The 21,983-nt window shown below is 38.3% G+C and overlaps 1 protein-coding gene across 1 annotated transcript in view; it reads left to right on the forward strand.

The window, feature by feature from the left end:
• Window positions 1-21,983, forward strand: part of Dis3 (DIS3 exosome endoribonuclease and 3'-5' exoribonuclease) — a 33,693-nt gene that overhangs the window by 7,583 nt on the left and 4,127 nt on the right. Inside the window, exons 4-16 of the mRNA XM_013010490.1 lie at window positions 1,436-1,509; window positions 3,087-3,254; window positions 4,166-4,330; window positions 4,952-5,065; window positions 5,289-5,426; window positions 6,607-6,753; window positions 7,087-7,203; window positions 7,584-7,685; window positions 9,859-9,923; window positions 10,008-10,092; window positions 11,939-12,066; window positions 14,645-14,731; window positions 15,882-16,038. Coding sequence (XP_012865944.1) covers window positions 1,436-1,509; window positions 3,087-3,254; window positions 4,166-4,330; window positions 4,952-5,065; window positions 5,289-5,426; window positions 6,607-6,753; window positions 7,087-7,203; window positions 7,584-7,685; window positions 9,859-9,923; window positions 10,008-10,092; window positions 11,939-12,066; window positions 14,645-14,731; window positions 15,882-16,038 — 1,547 coding nt within the window. The remainder of the gene's footprint in view (window positions 1-1,435; window positions 1,510-3,086; window positions 3,255-4,165; window positions 4,331-4,951; window positions 5,066-5,288; window positions 5,427-6,606; window positions 6,754-7,086; window positions 7,204-7,583; window positions 7,686-9,858; window positions 9,924-10,007; window positions 10,093-11,938; window positions 12,067-14,644; window positions 14,732-15,881; window positions 16,039-21,983) is intronic.

Consider the following 21,983-nt stretch of genomic DNA (forward strand, 5'->3'; position numbering starts at 1 on the left):
AAAAGCCGGAAGTGGTGCTGTGGCTCAAGTGGTAGAGCACTAGCCTTGAGCTGAAGAGCTGAGGGACAGTGCCCAGACCCAGAGTTCAGGCCCCACGACCGGACCAAAAAAAAACTCAGCCACACCAAGAGACGGCAAAGAAACATCATTGGTGCACAGCAGTTCCTCCAGGCATTTCAGGTGGTGTTTTGCTTAAGCTGTAACTCCTGAAATAAAGGGGAACGCCAACACCCCACCAAGCCCAGGTCTGACTCATAGTGGTGGCCCCACCCAGCCTTCCCCACCCAACCCACCCAGCTGCAGGCTCCACCCCCAATTTCTTCCCTGGGTCCTGGGTGTGGGGTTTTCATAAGACTGTGTTATGATGTCACGGCCCAACCATGTGTGTCTGAGACCAGGCAAAGTTAAACTGGGTTTGAAAAATTCAAGGACAAATGGCATGGTTTTCAGGGGGTGGGGATTGTGCTGGTTACAGTCTCCCCCTCCCCCCACCACGCGCACATTTTGCAGCTCCCTTGCCGGCTGGGCATGGCGCATGTGTTCATGTGGTAAGGGTGTCTTCCTCACTTACAGATGGCCACCCTGCAGCCCTGAGAACTTGAGTCACTTGTCACATAGGCAGTTAAGGACAGTGCCAGGTTTCTAAGTCATCGTGAGGGGGAAGCATTGCATCGGTGTGTTTGAGCGCCTCACCACAAACCCCCCACAGGGGCAGGTACATTCTGCAGTGCAGCCGTGGTACAGATGTGGACAGGCAGTCGGCAGCACTTCCCACGCCCACACAGCAGCAGGGCTGGTGACCGCGTGTGTGCTGCCGTGTGTGCCGGTCCCAGTGGCAGCTCCACAAGTGGTGTGGCATTGCTCTTGTTCTGAGGAAGGGGATGGGCCCAGCTTCAGCCCAGCCTTGAAGACCAAGCCAAGGAGTGGCCTCCCCCAGCCATATATCAGGGCTGGGTAAAAACTAGCAGAAAAGGGAGTTCTGGGGACGGTTATGATTGGAATGGTTTTTCCTGTAGGATCAGGGGCCAGTCTGTATCTGCAAACGTACAAGCTCTTAAAGCAACCTGACCCCTCTCCCCCAGCTTTTTTACTTGTGGGGCTTGAATTCAAGGCCTAGACGCCGTCCCTGAGCTCTTTTTGCTCAAGGCTAGCACTCTACCACTCTAAGCGACAGCATCACTTCTAGTTTTATCCTAACTATTCAAGAGGCTGAGTTTTGAGGATCATAGTTTGGAGTCAGCAGCCTGGGCAATCAAATCCTTGAGACTCTCATGTCTGTTTAACCAGCAGAAAACTGGAAGTGGAGGTGTAATCAGGTGAGAGAGTACCAGCCTTGAGCAGAAAAAGCTGAATAGAGCATAAGGCCTTTACTTTGAGCCCCACAAACAGCACACACACACACAGGGGAATAGTATTGGCTTATTTTATTTTTCAGGTGAAGAATACATAAAGAGCCTGACAGCTAACCCTGAACTCATAGATCGTCTTGCTTGCTTGTCTGAAGAAGGGGTATGTGTTGGTTCTATATTTGAAAAGTAAAAATATTAAAGTAAGCATTTTGGGATATAAGACTTATAGTAAAATTCAAAAATTGGTGTATTAGATTGTGAGGTAAAATAGAAATAGAAGTGGGTTATAAACAAGAATTTATAAGCAAGGGTACTGAAATGCCATTTTTAAATGAAGTGACTTTAGAAAATACAGTTTCAATATACAGTGGCTCTATTTGATGAGGAAATGAATAGAATCCATGGTTGATTTGGGAATACGTAGTAGTAGTTTGTGAAATAAATAAGTAGTAGGCAGTATAGTCAATATAAAGCCCAAAAGAGGAGGGAAGAAAGTCATAGAAAAGGCTGAACTAGCTAGGAGCTGGTAGTTCACACCTATATTCCTATTTAATCAGTCGGGTCAGTCTTGGAGGATCATGGTGTGAAGCCAACTCAGGCAGAATTGTCCTCAAAACTCCATCTCTAGAGGTGGTGCTGTGGCTCATGTGGTAGAGCACTAGCCTTGAGCTGAAGAGCTAAGGGACAGTGCCCAGGCCCAGAGTTCAAGTCCCACAACCGACAAAAAAAAAAAAAGATTTTATCTCCAGTTAACCAGCAAAACTGGGCTAGAGGAATGGCTCAAATGGTAGAGCACCAGCCATAAGTAAGAAAGCTGAGCAAGTCCCAAGCAAGCAAGCTGAATAAAAAAGATACTAAGTTCAAATCCTAGTATTGGAAGAAAAAAAAGAGCCCTGTTACATAAAGCTATTGCTTGTGCTTGCTAGGTTGGTGCTCTGCCACTTCACATATTCAGCCCTGCCTTTTGCTGGTTACTTTGAAGATGGAGTCTAGCAAACTTTTTTGCCCAGGTAGGCTTTGAACCATGATCTTCTAGACCTCAGCCTTCTAAATAGCTAGGATTACAGGTCTGAACCACTGTCTCATGGATTACAGTAGTACATATTTAATCTTTTTTTTTTTTTTTTTTTGTCAGTTGTGGGGCTTGAACTCTGGGCCTAGGCACTGTCCCTGAGTTCCTCAGCTCAAGGATAGCACTCTACCACTTGAACCACAGCACTACTTCCCGCTTTTTCTGTTTATATGGTGCTGAGGAATCGAACCCAGGGCCTCATGCAAGGGAGGCAAGCACTCTACCACTGAACCACCAACTTCCTAGCCCCCATATTTAATCTTTAATCTTCTTTTTTCCACTAGCTACTTTATACGCTTAAAAGTCTTATAAACGATAAAAACTGAACTTGATTTTTGGAATACAAATTTAGAGTTGCCTTATGATTTTGTAGTAATTAGTTGCATGTGGCTAAGTTTTGGTTCAAATTTAGTTTTTCAGTTGTATGATTCAGAGAAACTTGTGCCTAGTGGCTAGGCACACAATGATTATACCCTTTATCACAGAAAGTTGCTGTGGATAGGATTGGCCTAAAAGAAACATTTTGCTTTATTCTCTTAAAATCATAGGTAAATGTTCCATAATGTAGATTTTTTAAAAAATTGCCTGATACTAACTAATTACATTCAATGTAATTATACATTGAATGAACAGTGACTTGTTGCATCTTTGGGCTTATTTTATAGAATGAAATAGAAAGTGGAAAAGTAATATTTTCAGAGCATCTTCCTTTAAGTAAGCTGCAGCAAGGCATAAAATCTGGTTCATACCTTCAAGGAACATTTAGAGCTAGCAGGGAAAATTATTTAGAAGCTACAGTATGGATTCATGGAGATACCGAAGAAAATAAAGAAGTAAGTATACAAATTCTTTTTTGTTATTGTTCTTAAAACTTTTTTAGCTTAAATTTCATTTATTTTATTTATTTTTTTGTTTATGTGGCAGCAAGGAATTGAACCCAGCACCTCATGCATGTTAGGCAAGCACTCTTCCACTAAGCTACATTCCCAGCCAGAGTGTATAAATTCTTTAATGTGAAAACATTTCATTGTTCATTCTCTTTATTTAGTATGCTTAAAAATTTGGTTTGAGAATTTAAATTTAACTTTTTTTGCAGTTTGAAGGAAGTCATAAATACTAGTAGAATTGATCAGCTTTTTGGGAACTTGGTTATTGAAGAAAAGAACTTGCTGTTACATTACTTTTAAGAGAATAAATATTCACCAGGAACTATGAGATTAGAGGATTCTGTTTTGTATTTTATAGATAGTTATGACAAATAATGTTCGTGTCACATGTCGCAGCCCATATTTTATTACTTTTTTTTTTTTTTTTTGGTCGGTCATGGGGTTTGAACTCTGGGCTTGGGAGCTGTCCCTCAGCTCTTCAGCTCAAGGTGAGCGCTCTACCACTTGAGCTACAGCGCCACTTCCGGTTTTCTGGTGGTTTATTGGAGATAGGAGTCTCACGTCTTTCCTGCCCGGGCTGGCTTTGAACCATGATTGTCAGATCTCAGCCTCCTCAGTAGCTAGGATTACAGGCGTGAGCCACCAGCACCCCGCTTTTTATATTTTCTTACGTGTATATTTGTTTACTTAAAACTTTAGAAATTAGAGGTGTGGACTACAGGAAAGCCACTCAGGAAATATGAAGAGAATTAGGGATTACATAGAGATATTTTTAGTTCACATAAACTTCTCTTACCTAATATTTCTGTGACTGCTACTAAAAGTACTTGAGCCCATGCCATTTGTTGTTTGAATAGATAATCTTACAAGGGCTGAAACACTTAAACCGAGCTGTTCATGAAGATATTGTGGCTGTGGAGCTTCTCCCTAAGAGTCAGTGGGTGGCACCATCTTCTGTGGTTTTACAAGATGAAGGACAGAATGAGGATGATGTAGAAAAAGAAGAGGAGAGAGAACGTATGGTATGCAACTAAGCAGGTTTTAACTTTTGTCTGTATAACTACATTGTTAATATTACATTACTTATGCAGGAGGGAATTTCATTCTTATGTTTCCACATGTTTACAATATATTCGAGTCAGTCTCATTCCGTGTGCTATCACCTCACTTTGGAGAAAGTTTACTAGTAAGTTTTACTGTTTTTAGATTTATTGAATGAAATTATAGTTCTGTGGGCCTAATAAACTCTTCATATTCCAATTCTTAGGCTTGTGTGTTAATCAGTAAATCCTTACAATAAAGCCAAAAAGTGAATTCTGACATTTATGCAGTTATTATTTATCTATGGCACTGGAGATTGAATTCAGGACTTCATGATTGCTAGGCAGGCTATCTACTGCTTGAGTTGCCCCTCCAGTCATACTTTTTGTTTTGATCAACCATTTTTGCAGTGGTTTGTTTCATGGAACCATTTCACTGGTTTGGATGAGCATGTTCTTTTCTAGAATTTTGAAACATTCTGAATTTTATGTCATAATTTACTATCTGAGTGTACTAGTGTCCATTTAATATACTTTATTTTGAAGGGAGATTGACTTATACTTGGAGTAAATTAACTAGAGATTTTAATTTTCATATCTCAGCTCAAGACTGTTGTCAGTGAAAAAATGTTAAAGCCTACGGGTAGAGTTGTAGGAATAATAAAAAGGAATTGGAGACCATACTGTGGCATGCTTTCCAAGTCTGACATTAAAGAGGTAAGTAAAAAGCATATTACTGTTTAAAAAAAAAGATATGATCAATATTGATTAGAACTTCAGCCTTTCTTTTGCCTCTGTTCTCAGATGTGTATATATGTGTATGAGAGAGATTATTTTTTCCTGGGTTGGGGTATAGTTCAGTAACATTAGGATTCCTGCTAGCATAGGATTGATACTCAGCATTAAAAAACAAAACACCTTATTTCTTAATTTTTTGTAGTCAAGAAGACATCTCTTTACACCTGCTGATAAGAGAATCCCACGAATTCGGATAGAAACCAGACAGGCTTCTACATTAGAAGGACGGAGAATTATTGTTGCTATTGATGGTTGGCCCAGAAATTCCAGATATCCAAATGTAAGCTTAAAAAACTGTTTTTATTCTAGAATATTTAATGGTTTGTGAATAATATTGTTGCTTTTAGGGAAAGTAGAATACTTCTGTATTGGAGTTGTAGGGAAATGGATATTTCACAGTTGTCTGTTAATGTATATATTTTTAAAGTAAATTTTATGGAATTCCAATATATATTATGATTTTTACTCAAATTGCCAAACAACTTTTACTGATCACATCTTCAGAAAGAATGGAGTACTATGTAGATTTTAATCAATAAATTTTGAAGCTTTAAAAATTATTATGTATTATATGGGGAGGAGGAGTTATTTAAATGTCATTATATACATGTGTATTATATACATGTGTATTCCAAGAGTCTTTCCTCTCTCACTTTTTTTTTTTTTTTGGCTGATCTGAGCCTGTGTATTATATACATGTATATGTTCTATACATGTGTATTCCAAGAGTCTTTCCTCCCTCACTTTTTTTTTTTTTGGCTGATTTGGGCCTGTGTATTATATACATGTATATGTTCTGTACATGTGTATTCCAAGAGTCTTTCCTCCCTCACTTTTTTGCCGATCTGGGCCTGGGGTGCTGTCCCTGAGCTGCTTTTTGCTCAAGGTGAACTCCACTTCTGGCTTTTCTTTTGGAGTAGTTTATTGGAGATAAGTGTCTCACAGAGTTGCCTGCACAGGCTGGCTTTGATCTCAGCCTCGTGAATAGCTAGGATTACAGGCAAGAGCCACTAGCACCTGGCTCTTTTGAATCTTTTTTTTTTTTTCTTGGTCGATATTAGGCTTGAATTCAAGGCCTGGGCACAGTCCCTGAGCTTTTGTACTCCAGGCTAGTGCTCTACCACTTTGAGCCTCAGCACAGCTTCTGGTTTTCTGGTGGATAGTTGGAGATAAGAATTGCATGGATTTTCCTGCTTTGGCTGGCTTTGAACCATGATCTTCAGCTGTCAGCCAAGCCACCGGGGTTAATCTTGACATTTCATGGTAGATAACCTGATGCTCTATAATAGAAGAACTTGGGCCCATTGTAAATCAGTTAAAAAGTCTTGGTATTCTTTAATGTAGAAAAGGGTCTAAGTAGTTATTAGAGATATTCAGAAATACTGAAAAGATGTATAGAATACTGGAGAATTTAATAGAATAATACAATGTCAACTGGCTATAATACTTTTTCGTTTTAGGGCCACTTTGTAAAAAATTTAGGTGATGTTGGAGAGAAGGAGACAGAAACAGAGGTTCTGTTGCTGGAGCATGATGTTCCTCATCAGCCCTTCTCCCAGGCTGTTCTCAGCTTCCTGCCCAAGATGCCCTGGAGCATTACGGATCAGGCAAGTTAAATGGATTGCCCATGACTTTATGCTGTTGTTGATTTCTGTATGTGTTTGGAAATTATCAGGACCCATATTCCTCCTTCCCTTACCACATTTATAGCTCCTTAAAGCACTGTTAGATATTAATTACCTAAATCATTTGTTCTTTAACTGAAAACTCAAGTCTTCTAGGCAGGACACAGTAGTCTATGTCAAGCTTTTCAAAGGCAGGGAAAAGGTTCCAAATCATGTAGTTGTCAACAAGTTACAGTTATTTTATAGAGATACTATTATTGATTTCACAAGAGCCGTGTTGGAGTTGTACTAGTTAAATATTTCTTTAAATTCTAGGACATGAAAAACCGAGAAGACCTGAGGCATCTTTGTGTTTGCAGTGTGGACCCTCCAGGCTGTACTGATATAGATGATGCTTTACATTGTAGAGAGCTCACTAATGGCAATTTGGAGGTATTCAGGGGGTTCATACTATTCTGACCAAAATAAAATGCTGTGCTTTTTTTAATCTTTTGCCTAGACCTGTCTCAGTCCTCTGTCTTCCCACATAGCTACACAGGCATGTACTTTCATGCCTTGCTTCCTTGCTGACAAAAAGTTTTGCTAATTTCTTGTCCAAGTTGGCCTCAAACTTTGATCCTTATCTCTGCCTCCTAATATGCTGTAAATATAGGCCTGAGCCACTTAACCTTGAGTTCATTTTCTTTTGACCCAACATCAAATTGTGCATTAAACTTACAAAACTATAGCTGCAAAATGAATGATGTGACTGATGCACTTTTTAATTTACCTAAGTTCTCATTTAAACTCCATTTTGTTTTTATCATTTTAAGGTTGGTGTTCATATTGCCGATGTTAGTCATTTTATTAGGCCAGGAAATGCCTTGGATCAAGAATCTGCAAGAAGAGGCACAACTGTGTATCTTTGTGAGAAGGTATGTGTTGAATTTAAAATCTTGTGATAATCATGAGTTTGGGGTGGGAGGTGCTTTTCTTAATTGTATGTTCCTTTTTTTTTTTTTTTTGGTCTGTTGTGGGGTTTGAACTCAGGGCCTGGGCACAGTCCCTGTGCTCTTTTCCTCAAGGTTAGTACTCTACCACTTTGAGCCATAGAACTACTTCTGGTTTTCTCACAGACTTTCTGCCTGGCTGGCTTTGAACCATGATCCTCAGATCTAAGCCTTCTGAGTAGCTAGGATTATAGGCATGAGCTACTGACTCCTGGCTTTGATTTATTTTCTTGAGGTAGGGTCTTTCTATGTAGCCCAATTTGGCTGTGAACTTCTAAAAGTGGTCAGTGAATCTTTAAACAGTCAGTTTGTACTAGTATTAGTAGAAAGTTTGAATCCGTTTTTTATTTTTTGGGTCCAGTCGTGGGGTCTGAACTCTGGGCCTGGGCGCTGTCCCTCAGCTCTTCAGCTCAAGGCTAGCGCTCTACCACTTGAGCCACAGCGCCACTTCCGGCTTTTTTCTTTTTGCTTATGTGGTGCTGAAGAATCGAACCCAGGGCCTCAGGCATGCAAGGCAAGCACTCAACCACTGAGCCACCTTCCCAGCCCTGAATCCGTTTTTTATTAAAGTAAGTACATGGAATTAGGTGGTCTAAGTTGCTGAAAATATTGCAATTTTCTAATTATTTACTGGCCCAATGTAAATGAAATTGACATAAATGATTATGTGGCATTAAGCATAGAATGAATTAAGCATAGAATGAATGAGAAAGTGATAGGATGGTTTAGCTTATTTTATCTATTTTAGATTTATGATCAAAGCCTTTTTCTCATAAATGTTAGTTTCCCACTCCTCTCTGTATGTCTCATTTTTTTTTTTTCCCAGTCCTGGGACCTGAAGTCAGGGCCTGGGCACTGTCCCTGAGCTCAAAGCTAGCACTCTACCACTTGAACCACAATGATTGTTCTGGCTTTTTCTGTTTATGTGGTACTGAGGAATCGAACCCAGGACTTCATGCATGGTAGACAAGCACTCTACCACTAAGTCACATTCTCAGCTCCTCTCTAAGTTTTTTTTTTTTTTTTTGGTCCGTCGTGGAGCTTGAACTCTGGGTTTGGGCGCTCTTCAGCTCAAGGTGAGCACTCTACTGCTTGAGCCACAGCACCACTTCCGGTTTTCTGGTGGTTAATTGGAGATAAGTCTCACAGACTTTTCTGCCCAAGATGACTTTGAACTGCGATCCTCAGAGCTCAGCCTCCTGAGTAGCTAGGATTACAGGCGTGAGCCACCAGCGCCCAGCTCTCAGTATTTTTAAAACACCATTTTTTTGTTGCTAAGCCTTGGGGAAAGGTGGGCACAGAGCTGTCAGTTATCAAGTAGCTTATAACTTCTGGTGATTTCAAGGTTTAGAAGACAGGCAGCAGGATGGGGAAGCTGTTGTTCAGAGGACTTAAAACTTTAGTCCCCTGGAATGTAGTCCAGTTTTCTGACATTACTTTCATTCTGTAAAAAGTCCTTTTAGTTGTGGTTCATGACTAGTCCTGACTACTCAGGAAACCGATATCTGAGAATTGTGGTTCAAAGCCAGCCCAGGCAAAAAGGTTCATGAGACCCTCATTGCCAGTTAGCCACCAAAAATCCAGAAATGGAGCAGTGGCTATTTGTAGAGTGCTAGCCTTGAGCACAAAAGCTCAGAGACAATGCCTAGTCCCTGGTTTAAGTCCTTGAGTATAGGACTGTCACACACACAAAAAAGTCCTTTTGGCTGGGCGCTGGTGGCTCACACCTGTAATCCTAGCTACTCAGGAGGCTGAGATCAGGATCGTGGTTCAAAGCCAGCCTGGGCAGGAAAATCCAAGAAACTCTCATCTCCAATTAACCACCAGAAAACCGGAAGTGGCTGTGTGGCTCAAGTGGTAGAGCATTAGCCTTGAGCTGCAGAGCAGAGGGACAGTGTCCAAGCCCAGAGTTCAAGCCCCACAACTGACCAAAAATAAATAAATAAATAAAGTCCTTTTGTACAAACAGATGTTATATGTAACATTTTCTGGGCTCTCTTAATCACAAAGACTTTGTTTTTACTTAATGCCATTTGAGAGTAGGACCTAAAAGATATGGTTATATGGTTATATTGGAATTGCTGTTGTTTTTTTACAGAGGATTGACATGGTTCCAGAGTTGCTCAGCTCTAACTTGTGTTCCTTAAGATGTAACGTTGACAGGTATTTATATATGCTTTTTTTTCACAAGAAGGCTGTTTTTATCTGTTAGTTGATTCCCATGAGTAAATGTACTCTTTCCTACAGGTTGGCATTTTCCTGTATTTGGGAAATGAATCACAATGCTGAAATCTTAAAAACAAGATTTACCAAAAGTGTTATTAACTCAAAGGTTAGAGTCCTGATTTGTCTTCAATATTTAAAGTTGTTGCTACATTTAATAGTTTTCTGATTGATTTTGAAAAAAATTAAGCCTAATTGTATAAGCCTTTATACTGTTAAATTTTTCTTCCGTGTTACAGCAAGATCTAGTTCTTTTGTTTTATTTTAAGAATTTAAATATATGTGGGGCTGGGAAGTTGGCTCAGTGGTAGAGCGCTTGCCTTGTATGCCTGAGGCCCTGGGTTCGATTCCTCAGCACCACATAAGCAAAAAGAAAAAGCTGGAAGTGGTGCTGTGGCTCAAGTGGTAGAGTGCTAGCCTTGAGCTGAAGAGCTGAGGGACAGCGCCCAGGCCCAGAGTTCAGGCCCCACAACCGGACCCCCCCAAAAAAAAAAAGAATTTAAATATTTGTTTAATATGACTCAAAAATATGTGGAAGTGTTGTATTAGAAATTCACAGAGCCTATATACTTAGAACAATGATATTCTTAGGTTGTAATTCAAGAACCACAGTATTTGATGTTGTTTTTCATGAAAAATGTTTACTGTTTTAGAAATTACTGTCTCCACATTTTCTCATAGAAATGATTTGTCAGAGTCAGATTCCTAGGGCTATCCTGAAAGTGCTCAGACACAGTGGGACCAGAGTATCTCTTCCCTCTTTTGCCTTTTAGTACATTTCTGCCATATTCTTTCAATGGCTCCCTCATTTTGACCTAATAGCCCTAAGTTTTTCCAAACCCCTTTTTTTGCAATCTGTTTTCCAAACCATAACCTGTTTTTTTATTTAGATTCAGTGTCTGTCTTTTGGGTATGATTAGTAATTGGAAAGAAAGCAGTGTTAAACTGATAGTGTTATGTGAATTAATTAAGCATTCATAAACTTGTAGTTTTAATTTTAGTGAGCTAATTCTCCTAGCCTTGATCAGTGAAATGAAATGGTAGAGAAAAACATAGTAGACATATAAAACATTTCTTTTAGAAAGAGGACTTTTAGTCCTTAGTAGATTCATTGCTTCTCAGAAATCCAGTACCTAAATTGCGTATTTCTGATGTCTAATTAATGAAGCCATGATTTTTCAAGAAGCTGAAAAATGCTGTTTCTATCTGGAAAGAAATAGGAACAGAGCAGTTGTTTCTCCATTTGTATTATCTGAATTGCAGATTATGTTACATTTTTTTCTGTTGTGTTTTGTTCCCTTTTTAGGAACATAAGTTTAGGGATTTATGGTTTAGGGATTTTGTACTAAGTAGAAGTATCTAGATTCCTTTTCATTTTGCCAGTGAACAGAGAAGTGACTTTCCTCTGGAAAGATTTTAGAGAAAAAAAAACCCGCTTTTGTGTTTCATTCTAGCATTACCTAAATATACACTAATTGAAATGGGGAAGTCATTAAAGTTGAGACCGTTTATTAAGGCTAGTGCCATTTTACTTTCATGTATTTATTTTGTGAATTCTCAGGTCAGAGCTAATGAACCAGGAATCATTGCTGTGAGGTATATAGCTATGAATTTCCCTTCCCATTGACTTTAGGCTTCTCAACATCATAGATGTTTATGTGGTGGAAATAGGAGCTATAACATAGTTAAATAGTAAAAATATGAGATAGAACAGTATGATTTAGATAGTAAACTAGTTTGATCACTTATAGAATAATATTAATAGATTTTTAGGTGGTTCTTTAGTACCCCCATACACAACTAGCAACTTTGTTACTTTCAGTTGTAATAATCAATAAATGGTATAGACAAATCATCATATTGTAATTCTGGAATATCTGTATATCATTTGTTATTAAATATATTAACAAATTTTTAATTGAAAAAAATGATATTAACATAGAGTTCTTTGTCAGGCATCTCTTACTTATGCAGAGGCTCAGATGAGAATTGACTCAGCCACCATGAATGATGATATTACCACTAGTCTCCGTGGACTAAATAAACTAGCTAAAATTCTGAAGAAAGGAAGAATCGCAAAAGGGTATGTTTCTAAAATATCCAGAGAGATGTATCTTAGTTCATTAATTATGGTATTAAGATGACTTGTGTTTTCAAGAGTTTTTTTAATGATAATTTAGTAATGAATTACTTAATAAGCTGAGTAGACACTTAAGTAGAAATATCCTATTTTCTGTCTTTTAAGCTTTAGTAGTTTGATTCTGATTAATAACTTGATGGTTGATTGTTGTCTTTGAGTTAAAGATCTTAAAGAAATTACATATTCCTTGACTTCTATAGAAAGTTGGGTTCTGGTGGCTCACACTTATAATCATACCTACTTAGGAGCTGAGATCTGAGGATCGAGGTTCCAAGTTAGTACAGGCAGAAAAGTCTGTGAAACTCTTTATTTCCAGTTAACCAAAAAGAAGCTAGAAGTCTGGGTATGGCTCTAGTGGTAGGTAGAGTGCCAGACTTGAGTGAAAAAGCCAAGCAAGAGCTGGAGATTCTGAGTTCAAGCCCCCAAGACTGGCAAAAAAAGTAATAACTAATAAAAGCAAAATAAATATGACACAAATTGAAGCCATATTTATTTGGCAGTTTTAAAAGTCAGATATGTAAATTTGCATTTATAATAAAGCTTCTCATAAACAGGAATGAGTTTTTAGTTGTAAACGTTTTTTTCTTTTTTTTAATAAGTTTTTTGTGAAATACTGTACAGAGGGGTTACAGTTACATGAGCAACGTAATGAGTAAGTTTCCTATCAAGCATTGGTTTTTCTTTTGAAGTAAGCAGTCAGTCCATTACAATTAAAGATAGTATGAAATCTCAGCCTTTCTTAGAGAGAATTGAGATAATAGTAATTAAAGAGATTATGTATTTTTTCTTCACTTGTTAATCCTCTTGGATTGAAATAACATCTTATATGTTCTGTGAGCCAGAAAAGGATCAAAATGTGGTTAAGGAGGACTTGGAGGCATGGCTCAGTGGAGCTGCAAGCACAAAGCTCTGAGTTTAAACCCCATTACCATCGAAATAAGTAAAAAACAAAAACCAACAAAACGTGATTAGTATGCCTTGCGTTTATATATTAGTAAACATATATTAGTAAACATATAGTCGATCTGATGTAGAGCTTGCTAAGTACTTCATGACTTAAGAGGTACTTAGGCCGGGTGCTGGTGGCTCATGCTTATAATCCTTGATACTCAGAAGGCTGAGATCTGGGTTGAGGTTCCAAACCAGCAGAGGGAGACAAATTAGCCAGCAAAAAAAGCCAGAACTAGTGGTATAGCTCAAGTTGTAGAGTACCAGCCTTGAGTGACAAAGCCGAGCTAAGGGCTTGTGCTCTTGAGTTCAAGCCCCAGTTCCAGCACAGTTGCACACACAAAAGAGCCACTTGCCAGATTTGTAGGATCCCTCCTGGAAAATTTGTAATACGGGTGAGTAATTGAGGAAGGGATAGACTAGATTTTTACTATCTTTACCCCTCTCAGTATTTTTTTTCCTTCTCTATTTTATTGAACTTCTTCATAATGATCCAAGATTACTCAGTCTCAGTAGTTTGATTTAGAGCTCACTTAATGAACGTTATTTGGTTATGAAGAAATATTAGACTTTGTGTATGTAGACTTGTGAGAATTTACCTTTTGTGTGGGTGTGGGTGTGGGTCTTGGGGTGCTGTCCCTGAGCTGCTTTTGCTCAAGGCTAGTGCTGTACCACTGAAGGCACAGTGCTACTTCTGGCATTTTCGTGAGTAATTTATTGGAGATAAGTGTCTCACAGACCTTCCTGCTGGGGCTGGCTTCAAAATGCAATCCTCAGACCTCAGCCTCCTGAGTAGCTAGGATTATAGGCATGAGTTACCAGTGCCTGTTGAAAATACACATTTCAAAGAAAGAACTTGTCAGTTAAGTGAATCATGTATGTAAAGCCCTTTGCATAGTCCATTATCTGCACATAGCTCTCAAAATTAATAGCATCAATCCTTGTAACGTATCCATGATTGTTACCTCCTTTTTTTTTTTTTTTTTGCCAATCCTGGGGCTTGAACTAAGGGCCTGGGCAATGTTCCTGAACCTCTCTGTGCTCAAGGCTAGCACTCTACCACTTGAGTCATAGCAACACTTCTGGATTTTTCTGTTTATGTGGTACTGTGGAATTGAAGCCAGGGCTTCAGGCATGCTAGGCAAGCACTCTACCACTAAGCCACATTCCCAGCCCATTTACCTCCTTTTTGTGAGTTGAATATACTATAGACCTTCCAACTCCTGACATTACTAATCTATTAATAGTAGTGCCCTTTTACCCTCTCCATTGTCTCCCACCTCAATAAATTGTTTTCCATACTAAATACTGCCATTTGTAAGAGTGATTGCAAATTTTTGTAACCCAGTAATTTATTGTTTGGGTACAAGAAGATACTCAAATACTTAGGAACACAGTGATCCAGATTTTCTGCTGTATTCTACAAACTCATATCTGTAAAATATTTATAAAACCAATATAAAACTTGGTAACCTTCAGAAGAACAACTCTTGATCACTTGATATGATAGGAAGCACTTGCAGAGGTTTCTTTCTAATTGGCTCATATGACTTATTTACCTCTTTTTTATCAGGGCTTTGACTCTCTCTTCTCCTGAAGTTCGATTCCACATGGACAGTGAAACTCATGACCCAATAGATCTACAGACAAAGGAACTGAGGTATGTAATTTGTGTTTTTGAGGGAAGGAGATAAAGATTTTGTTTAAATGTAATGTCTATTTGCTAATAACCAAAATAATATTCAAAATATGTCTGTAAGAATTATGATTATGCCGGGTGTTGGTGGCTCACACCTGTAATCCTAGCTACTCAGGAGGCTGAGATCTGAGGATCACAGTTCAAAGCCAGCCCGGGCAAGGAAAGTCCATGAAACTTATCTCCAATAAACCACTAGAAAACCGGAATTGGCTCTGTGGCTCAAGCAGTAGAGCGCTCACCTTGAGCTGAAGAGCGGAGGGATAGCGCCCAAGCCCAGAGTTCAAGCACCATGACCGACAAAAAAAAAGAATTATGATTACTATGAAATTTTCTTGGCTTACTAAGTATTTAGAAGATAATGATCTTTTTAGTTTGTCTTGTATAACACCAGGAAAGTATTAATAGAAAGATTTTGAGTTTCACTCAGTTTGCTTTGATGTATGGTATATTAGAACTTTACAAGTAATGGTTTATAGCAAACACAAAATTTTGCTGCAATTACATAATTATTTTGTATAAAATACACTGATGTAGGGTCAGGGTAGTGGTGAAGACCATGCGGTTTGAAGCTAAACCCCAGGATTGGAATAACCCTTTCTATTACTGTTACACAATTTGCAGCAAATGATATGCCTGCCCTCTATGACTTTAGAGTGGTACCTGTCCCATAGAATATTTTAAAAATGATTCCGATATTAGCTATTGATGATGTTCAACTTGGATTTAGGAAGCAAAGTAATTTTTGGTTCTTTTTTTTGCCAATTTTTTTAGTACTGTTATCCTTAAAAATCATATTTTTATTGGCTCTATAGGAAATGAAATGCTTGAGTTTTATATATGAATAAAAGTACTGAAGCTTACATTTTTCTTCTGTAGTTGTAAGGTCTGTGCTAGTTAATATGTAAAGTTTATTCAATGCATATATACATAATAAGATGATTAATATATTGGCTTAGAAATGAGAAACATAAGTTATTAAAGTATGTTTACACATATGAATGTTTACAAGGGAAATGCTTCCTTTATCTTGTGGATAGGAAAGATAAAAGTTGTTAATAAGTATGTTACATTGAAGTGTCAGATTCTTGTCTGATGGTTTTTTCATTGGTAGAGAAACAAATTCCATGGTGGAAGAATTTATGTTACTTGCTAACATTTCTGTTGCCAAAAAAATCCATGAAGAATTTTCTGAACATGCTCTCCTTCGCAAACATCCTGCTCCACCTCCATCAAATTATGAAATTCTTGTTAAAGCAGCTAAGTCTAAGGTAAGGTTCTATAGTTTGAAAATTGTGTGTATTTGTGTTAGGACCTACCCACTGCAGTGTAGAATTTGTTTCACATCTGTAAAAAAAAATGTTTTGTTATTTATTATGAAAATACAGCCAGTAATGGTGGCTCACACCTGTAATCCCAGCTGTAATCCTAGCTACTGAGATTTGAGGACCATGGTTCCAATTTATGAGACTCTTATCTCAAATAATTACCAACAAGCTAGAGGAAGAGCTCTGGCTTTACTGGGAGAGCATTGGCCTTGATCAAGAAAGCTCAGGGACAGTACCAAGGCCCTGAGTTCAAGCCCTAGGACTGGCACTTAGAAAAACCAAAAGACCTGCCTGTAGTTGTTTCTTTTAATTTTGTATTACCTTTCAGTAGTTGTACAAAGTGGCTTCAATTCAACATGTCAGTTTATAAATACAGTACATTCAAAAGTCATCTATTTGAGGCACAGTCATGTTTTCTTATAGTCTTACTGGCATCTGCTTAATAAAATCTTTTAAGGTCTTTGAGAAGCACCTGTGATAAAGGCAGATGTTCTTGTCTAAGCTTATTGTCTAAGCTTGTCTTGTGTGAGCTATACTACAAATTAGTATCCTGGACATAAAACTCTTCTATATCGATCCTTTATCTTCTGTGAACATCTCAACATTAGAGATTTACAAAAAATTTGTTTCTTTTATATCAACTGAATTCAGGCCTTTTTATGTCACGACCCTAAAATAAGAAGAGATTTATGGGGGCTGGGAAGGTGGCTCAGTGGTAGAGCGTTTGCCTTGCATGCATGAGGCCCTGGGTTCGATTCCTCAGCACCACATAAGCAAAAAGAAAAAAGCCGGAAGTGGCGCTGTGGCTCAAATGGTAGAGCGCTAGCCTTGAGCTGAAGAGCTGAGGGACAGCGCCCAGGCCCAGAGTTCAGGCCCCACGACCGGACCCCCCCCCCAAAAAAAATTGAAGCCTATCCTGTCTCATGCCTAAAATTGATCATTTCAAATATGAATAGTCATAAATATCTTACCAAGGATGAGCAAAAATCTGAGTCAAAAGTATATCCCACCTTTGTACAGATACTTAAGTTTTTTCCAAAACACTACTAGAAAATCCAAATTCTTTAAAGGCTATTGAGTTTTAAGAAATCCTTTAGATCTTTTTAGTCTAATGTATAAATTCTACTGTTTTCTAACCAAAATTCTTTATGCTAGGCTGTGCAACATTCAAAAGATGGCAAAAAATTTTGTCTATTTCCCTGTAATTATAAGGATCTTTTGTGTGTGTGTGTGTGTGTGTGTGTGTGTGTGAAGAGAGCATGAAGAGTTGCAATGTTTGTATTTAAAAACTATCTTCTAGCCGGGTGCTGGTGGCTCACATCTGTAATCCTAATTACTCAGGAGGCTGAGATCTGAGGATCACAGTTCAAAGCCGGCCCAGGCAGGAAAGTCCAGGAGACTCTTTTTCTATTTGCTCCATACCTTTGAATTACAAACTTGAGGCTTAATTTCCACTTCACAGGTTTGTGCATCACTTTCTTTGCAGTAACTTTCTGCCCCGACTGTGTCCATAATATTGCTTCCACACGTCTGCGTATTATACCCACTATCCATCTGGCAAAAAAGAGGACAGAAAACAAAAATGCCTAAAGATAAAACTGCAAGCAATTGTTTCCTAATTTACATTAAAAATAGGTATTTTAAGTGAGTCACTACTCTTGTTCACAACATCTGAACAATACAAGAGAATATCTAGGGTGACTGAAATTTGATAAACCTGAGAGATCTTTCTATACAGAACTATTGTCAATGCAACTTCACAATTTCTTCTGATGAGTTTCCTTTAGCAATAGTGAACAAGCCAGAAAACAGGCCTTGAAGATAATACCCAGTAATGGAAAATGAGAATCACAATCACCTTCACTTTCCAACTTATTTCCCAAGTTTGTCTCTGAATGGCAAGCTACCTTTCAGAGTATTCAAAAACAATATACATTAAAAAAAAAGTGGGCTATTTAATTCTTATACCCAATGGTCCTACAATTGGATGTCCTGCAATCTTTTGCATTCTAAGACATAATACTGTTCCAACTCAAAAGAGAGCTGCAGTTTGTATATACAGTATTCCCCTCTTACTAGGGAGAGATGTATTCAAGGACCCCAGTGAATTCCTGAAACGGTAGATGGTACCAAACCCTATGTATTCTATTTTTTCCTACATTTACATGTGATATGAGATTAGCAACAACAGTAATAGAACAATTATATAACTTTTTCTTTGAGGCAGGGCATAACAGTATTGTAGCCCAAATTTGCCTATAGAAGTAAATACTTGTAAGCCATTAACACATTTCTATTTCCTCCATACCACTGCACTGTAAACTTGAGATTTAATCTTGACTAGGTTGGCTTTGAACTTGTGATCCTCCTCCTGCCTCAGCTTTCTGAAGGCCAGAATTACAAGTGTGCATTACCTGTTCACTTCAAGTAAGTAATGGCTTTAAATCTCAAGCATCATTACTCTTGCATATTGGGGGCATAATAAAATAAGGGTTACCTAACCCCAAGTACTGGAGTATCATGACAGTCAATCTGAAAACCAAGGGATGACTGAGTGAGTAGCTTATACAGTATAGACAGGCTAGTCAGAGGGATACAGAGTGTCCAGGACAGCCTGGTGAGAGACACTGCAAAATTTTATGCTATTCAGAATGCCATTCACTTGAAAACATGAATTGTTAACTTTCTGAACTTTTCATTTGGGTAACCAAATCCTGAAAAGCAAAATTGTAGATAAGGGAGTGGCTACTATGTGTGATAAACATTTACTGAATGGAAATTCTAGGTTCTATGTGGCATTCTATAGCAGGGTGTTTTTATTTTCTCTTTTCAACATTCCTATCACTTTACAGATGAGGAAGTTAAGCCTCAGAAAGGTTAGTTCTCATGCTGATATACAGCCTAAGTTTGTTCTATTTTCACCAAACAACACTTCATGTGCTTGCATAATGCAGAGCACCAAGCAAATCACACACAAAATCCTTCCTTGCAAGTAAGAGAAGGAACATTAAATTTTTGCTTTCCTCATTTAGAATAACCTGGAAAGTGTATCCTAATAACTTAGCACTCATAATCCTTAGAAAAATGTTCCTAGTTTTCAAGTTTGGATGCATATTTACCTACTACTGGAAGTCATGTTTCATTAGAACAGAATTCTTGTGACATATAAAACAGAATCTAACATTATATCTCAAGGGAAACACCTTGCTCTACTATTCGATAGAAATTTGATAAAAAATTTAAATGCAGCTTGCTTCCAGATTATCTGCCAATTAAGCTTCTTTCTTAAATTCATCACTGTCAAATAACTGTCTTATAACTCAATATTTTAGGCACAGGGAATCTGAGACTCCATACAAAAAGGAAGATCAATATGCGCCCCATTCAGATGGTAGCTGACCTTCCTGTCTCTCATCTAGGCCACTACCTATGTCAATATCTACCATGTATCATCCAGAGAAGACAAATCATCTTGGTTTGTTCTACCCACTGGCATCAAGGCAGCCATCAGTATCATTTTATAGCCAAGAAGAATGACATACTAACAAATATTAATCATGATCTACTCGCTGTCATATAAATCCCAGCCTAAGGCTCCACGGCCTGGAAATGAAAAAAACGAATTCAAACACGTAATTTCTATTCTTACAGCTACTTAAAGTGTTGTGTCCTAAGTCATTTTACACATACTCTGCTACTAAGTCTTTTTTTTTTTCCTACCTCCAAAGTCTGACGTTATTGTCTTTGTAAAACCTTCACTGGCTCACAGTTGTCTCCAGTGGGACCTTGCAAGGCCATTCCTTGAACTCTGGCCTCAGCAGTTCAGCCCTTCTGTCATCATGCTCAGTCCCTCAAACCTGGTCCCCACTCACAGGACCTTGCCTCCCACTATTACCTACTGAAAACCAGCCTGTTCAGCAGCACTCATCGTTTATTCAGATGACCCTATCATTAGGATCTTATTGTTAGCCTCACTTTAAATAGCTAGTAAGTTGAAAAAATGTTGTCATTTTCTGAAATTTCTAAAGTGAACTCAGCAGGGATCTAATTAAAATCTGCCTTCGACTTTTTCCAAGCCCATATTCTATGTCGCCCCTCAAAACTACAAGTACTGGTACCCCTGTTCCTCCTGTCTAGCCACCTGCCCTCTACTACTGCCGCTACTAATCCTGCCTGATTCCTACTTTTAACAGTATCTTCTTGTTTTACATTAAAATATGCTGCTTTTCCCATCTAACGTAAAAACAAGGTGAAAATCCAAACTACAAAGCAATCTTAGGACTCTGATGTTTTCTAGCTATGATTTCTTTCTCTTCACAAATAAGGTTCTTCCAAGAGTTACTTATACACCTGGTTTCACTGTCTCACCTCTAACTTCCCTTCTATTCACTTTCACCTTCCCATCTTGAGACTGTCCAATTACTAAATCCTCTTCTTATTCCAAGAGCCACTGTTCAAGGCATATATTCCTTGGTCTTATTTTGGCAATACAAATCATTCATTCTTGTTTAAGATGCTCTATTACACTGTTTTCCTAGGTACCCTCTTCAGCTGTTGTTTCTCTTGAGAGTTCTGTTTGCTTTTCTTAGACCCCCTTCATATTTCCTCAAAGATCTGTTGTTCTCACTGTACAAAGTCCCTCTGGTTGAGCTTACCTATGTACTTACTGTTTTCACTACATAAATATATACTGTGTGCTGAGTTTATTTTGTGCATAAATATTTCGGATGAAAATATACATGATTAGGGGTAGGCATGCAGCTCAGTAGAGCATTTGCTCTGCATGTATTGGGCCTGAGTTGAATCCTCAGTCCTAAAACAGTAATATAAAGTTAAAACAATATAGTTGGGTCAGTGCTAGGAGGAATGTAAACTTGTACATAAAAGCATAAATGAGGTCTGGCCTGGCCAGTGATCAGGAAAAGCTATGAGGTTGTGAGCAATGACTTGTGACCTAAAACAAAAACCCAAACCAGTTATTAGGTAGAATAGGATTGAAAGAAATTCCTCACAGTAGGAACACGGTTAATCATAATTCTGAAAAGCCAGTGGGTCTGAAACAAGAAAAATAAAGGGAAACAGTATAAAGGTGAATAGTATGGCAAATGCCAGATCATGTAATGCCATGCTAGTCATAGATACCAAAAGCAAAAATACTTAGCAAACAGGAGATTTTTTTAAAAGATCTTTAAAAAGTAGAGAGATGAAAAAGAGAATACTGAAAATAATAGAGGAGAAATCTAATCTTTATTAATTTTTTTTGAAGATCCAGGAAGTATTGGGCACCAATGGTCCATACCTATGACCTAACTATTCAGGAAGCTGAGATCTGAAAAATATGGCTCAGAGCCAGTCTCAGAAGGCAGGCAAATCCAAAAAACTCAACCCCAATTAACCAGCAAAAAGTCAGAAGTAGAGATGTTGCTCAAGTGGCAGAGCACCAGCCTTGAGTGAAAAAGCCAAGCAAGAGTGAGGTCCTGAGTTAAGTCACAGTACTAAGGGAGAGGGGAGAAAATCCAGAAAGTAAAAAAAGTCCATGTTTATAGACCATTGGGTGGTATTGAAGGAATGGCTCAAGTGGTAGAGTATGAACTGTCCAAGCAAAACTGTGTGTGAGTCCTCAGTTCAAGCCCTAGTACTGGCATAAAAATAATAAATAGAAAATATTAAAAATAAATCACAATAGATGATGAGGACATCCTGAGTGGGCAGCACAGTGCCTGCACTGCCCACTTCCAAGAATATCAGTGAAATTTCACAACCATTATGTACAAAGGAAATGTCCTATGTAGCAGTAGAAGCATGGGACAGGAAGTAGTTATTGCATATTAGGCTTTAGGACCTTCAGATCTCTCCCCAGCAGTGATCAAATTCAATGAAAACAATGC

Source organism: Dipodomys ordii, unplaced genomic scaffold (genome assembly GCF_000151885.1).
Source record: "Dipodomys ordii isolate 6190 unplaced genomic scaffold, Dord_2.0 Scaffold1, whole genome shotgun sequence".
NCBI lineage: Eukaryota > Metazoa > Chordata > Mammalia > Rodentia > Heteromyidae > Dipodomys > Dipodomys ordii.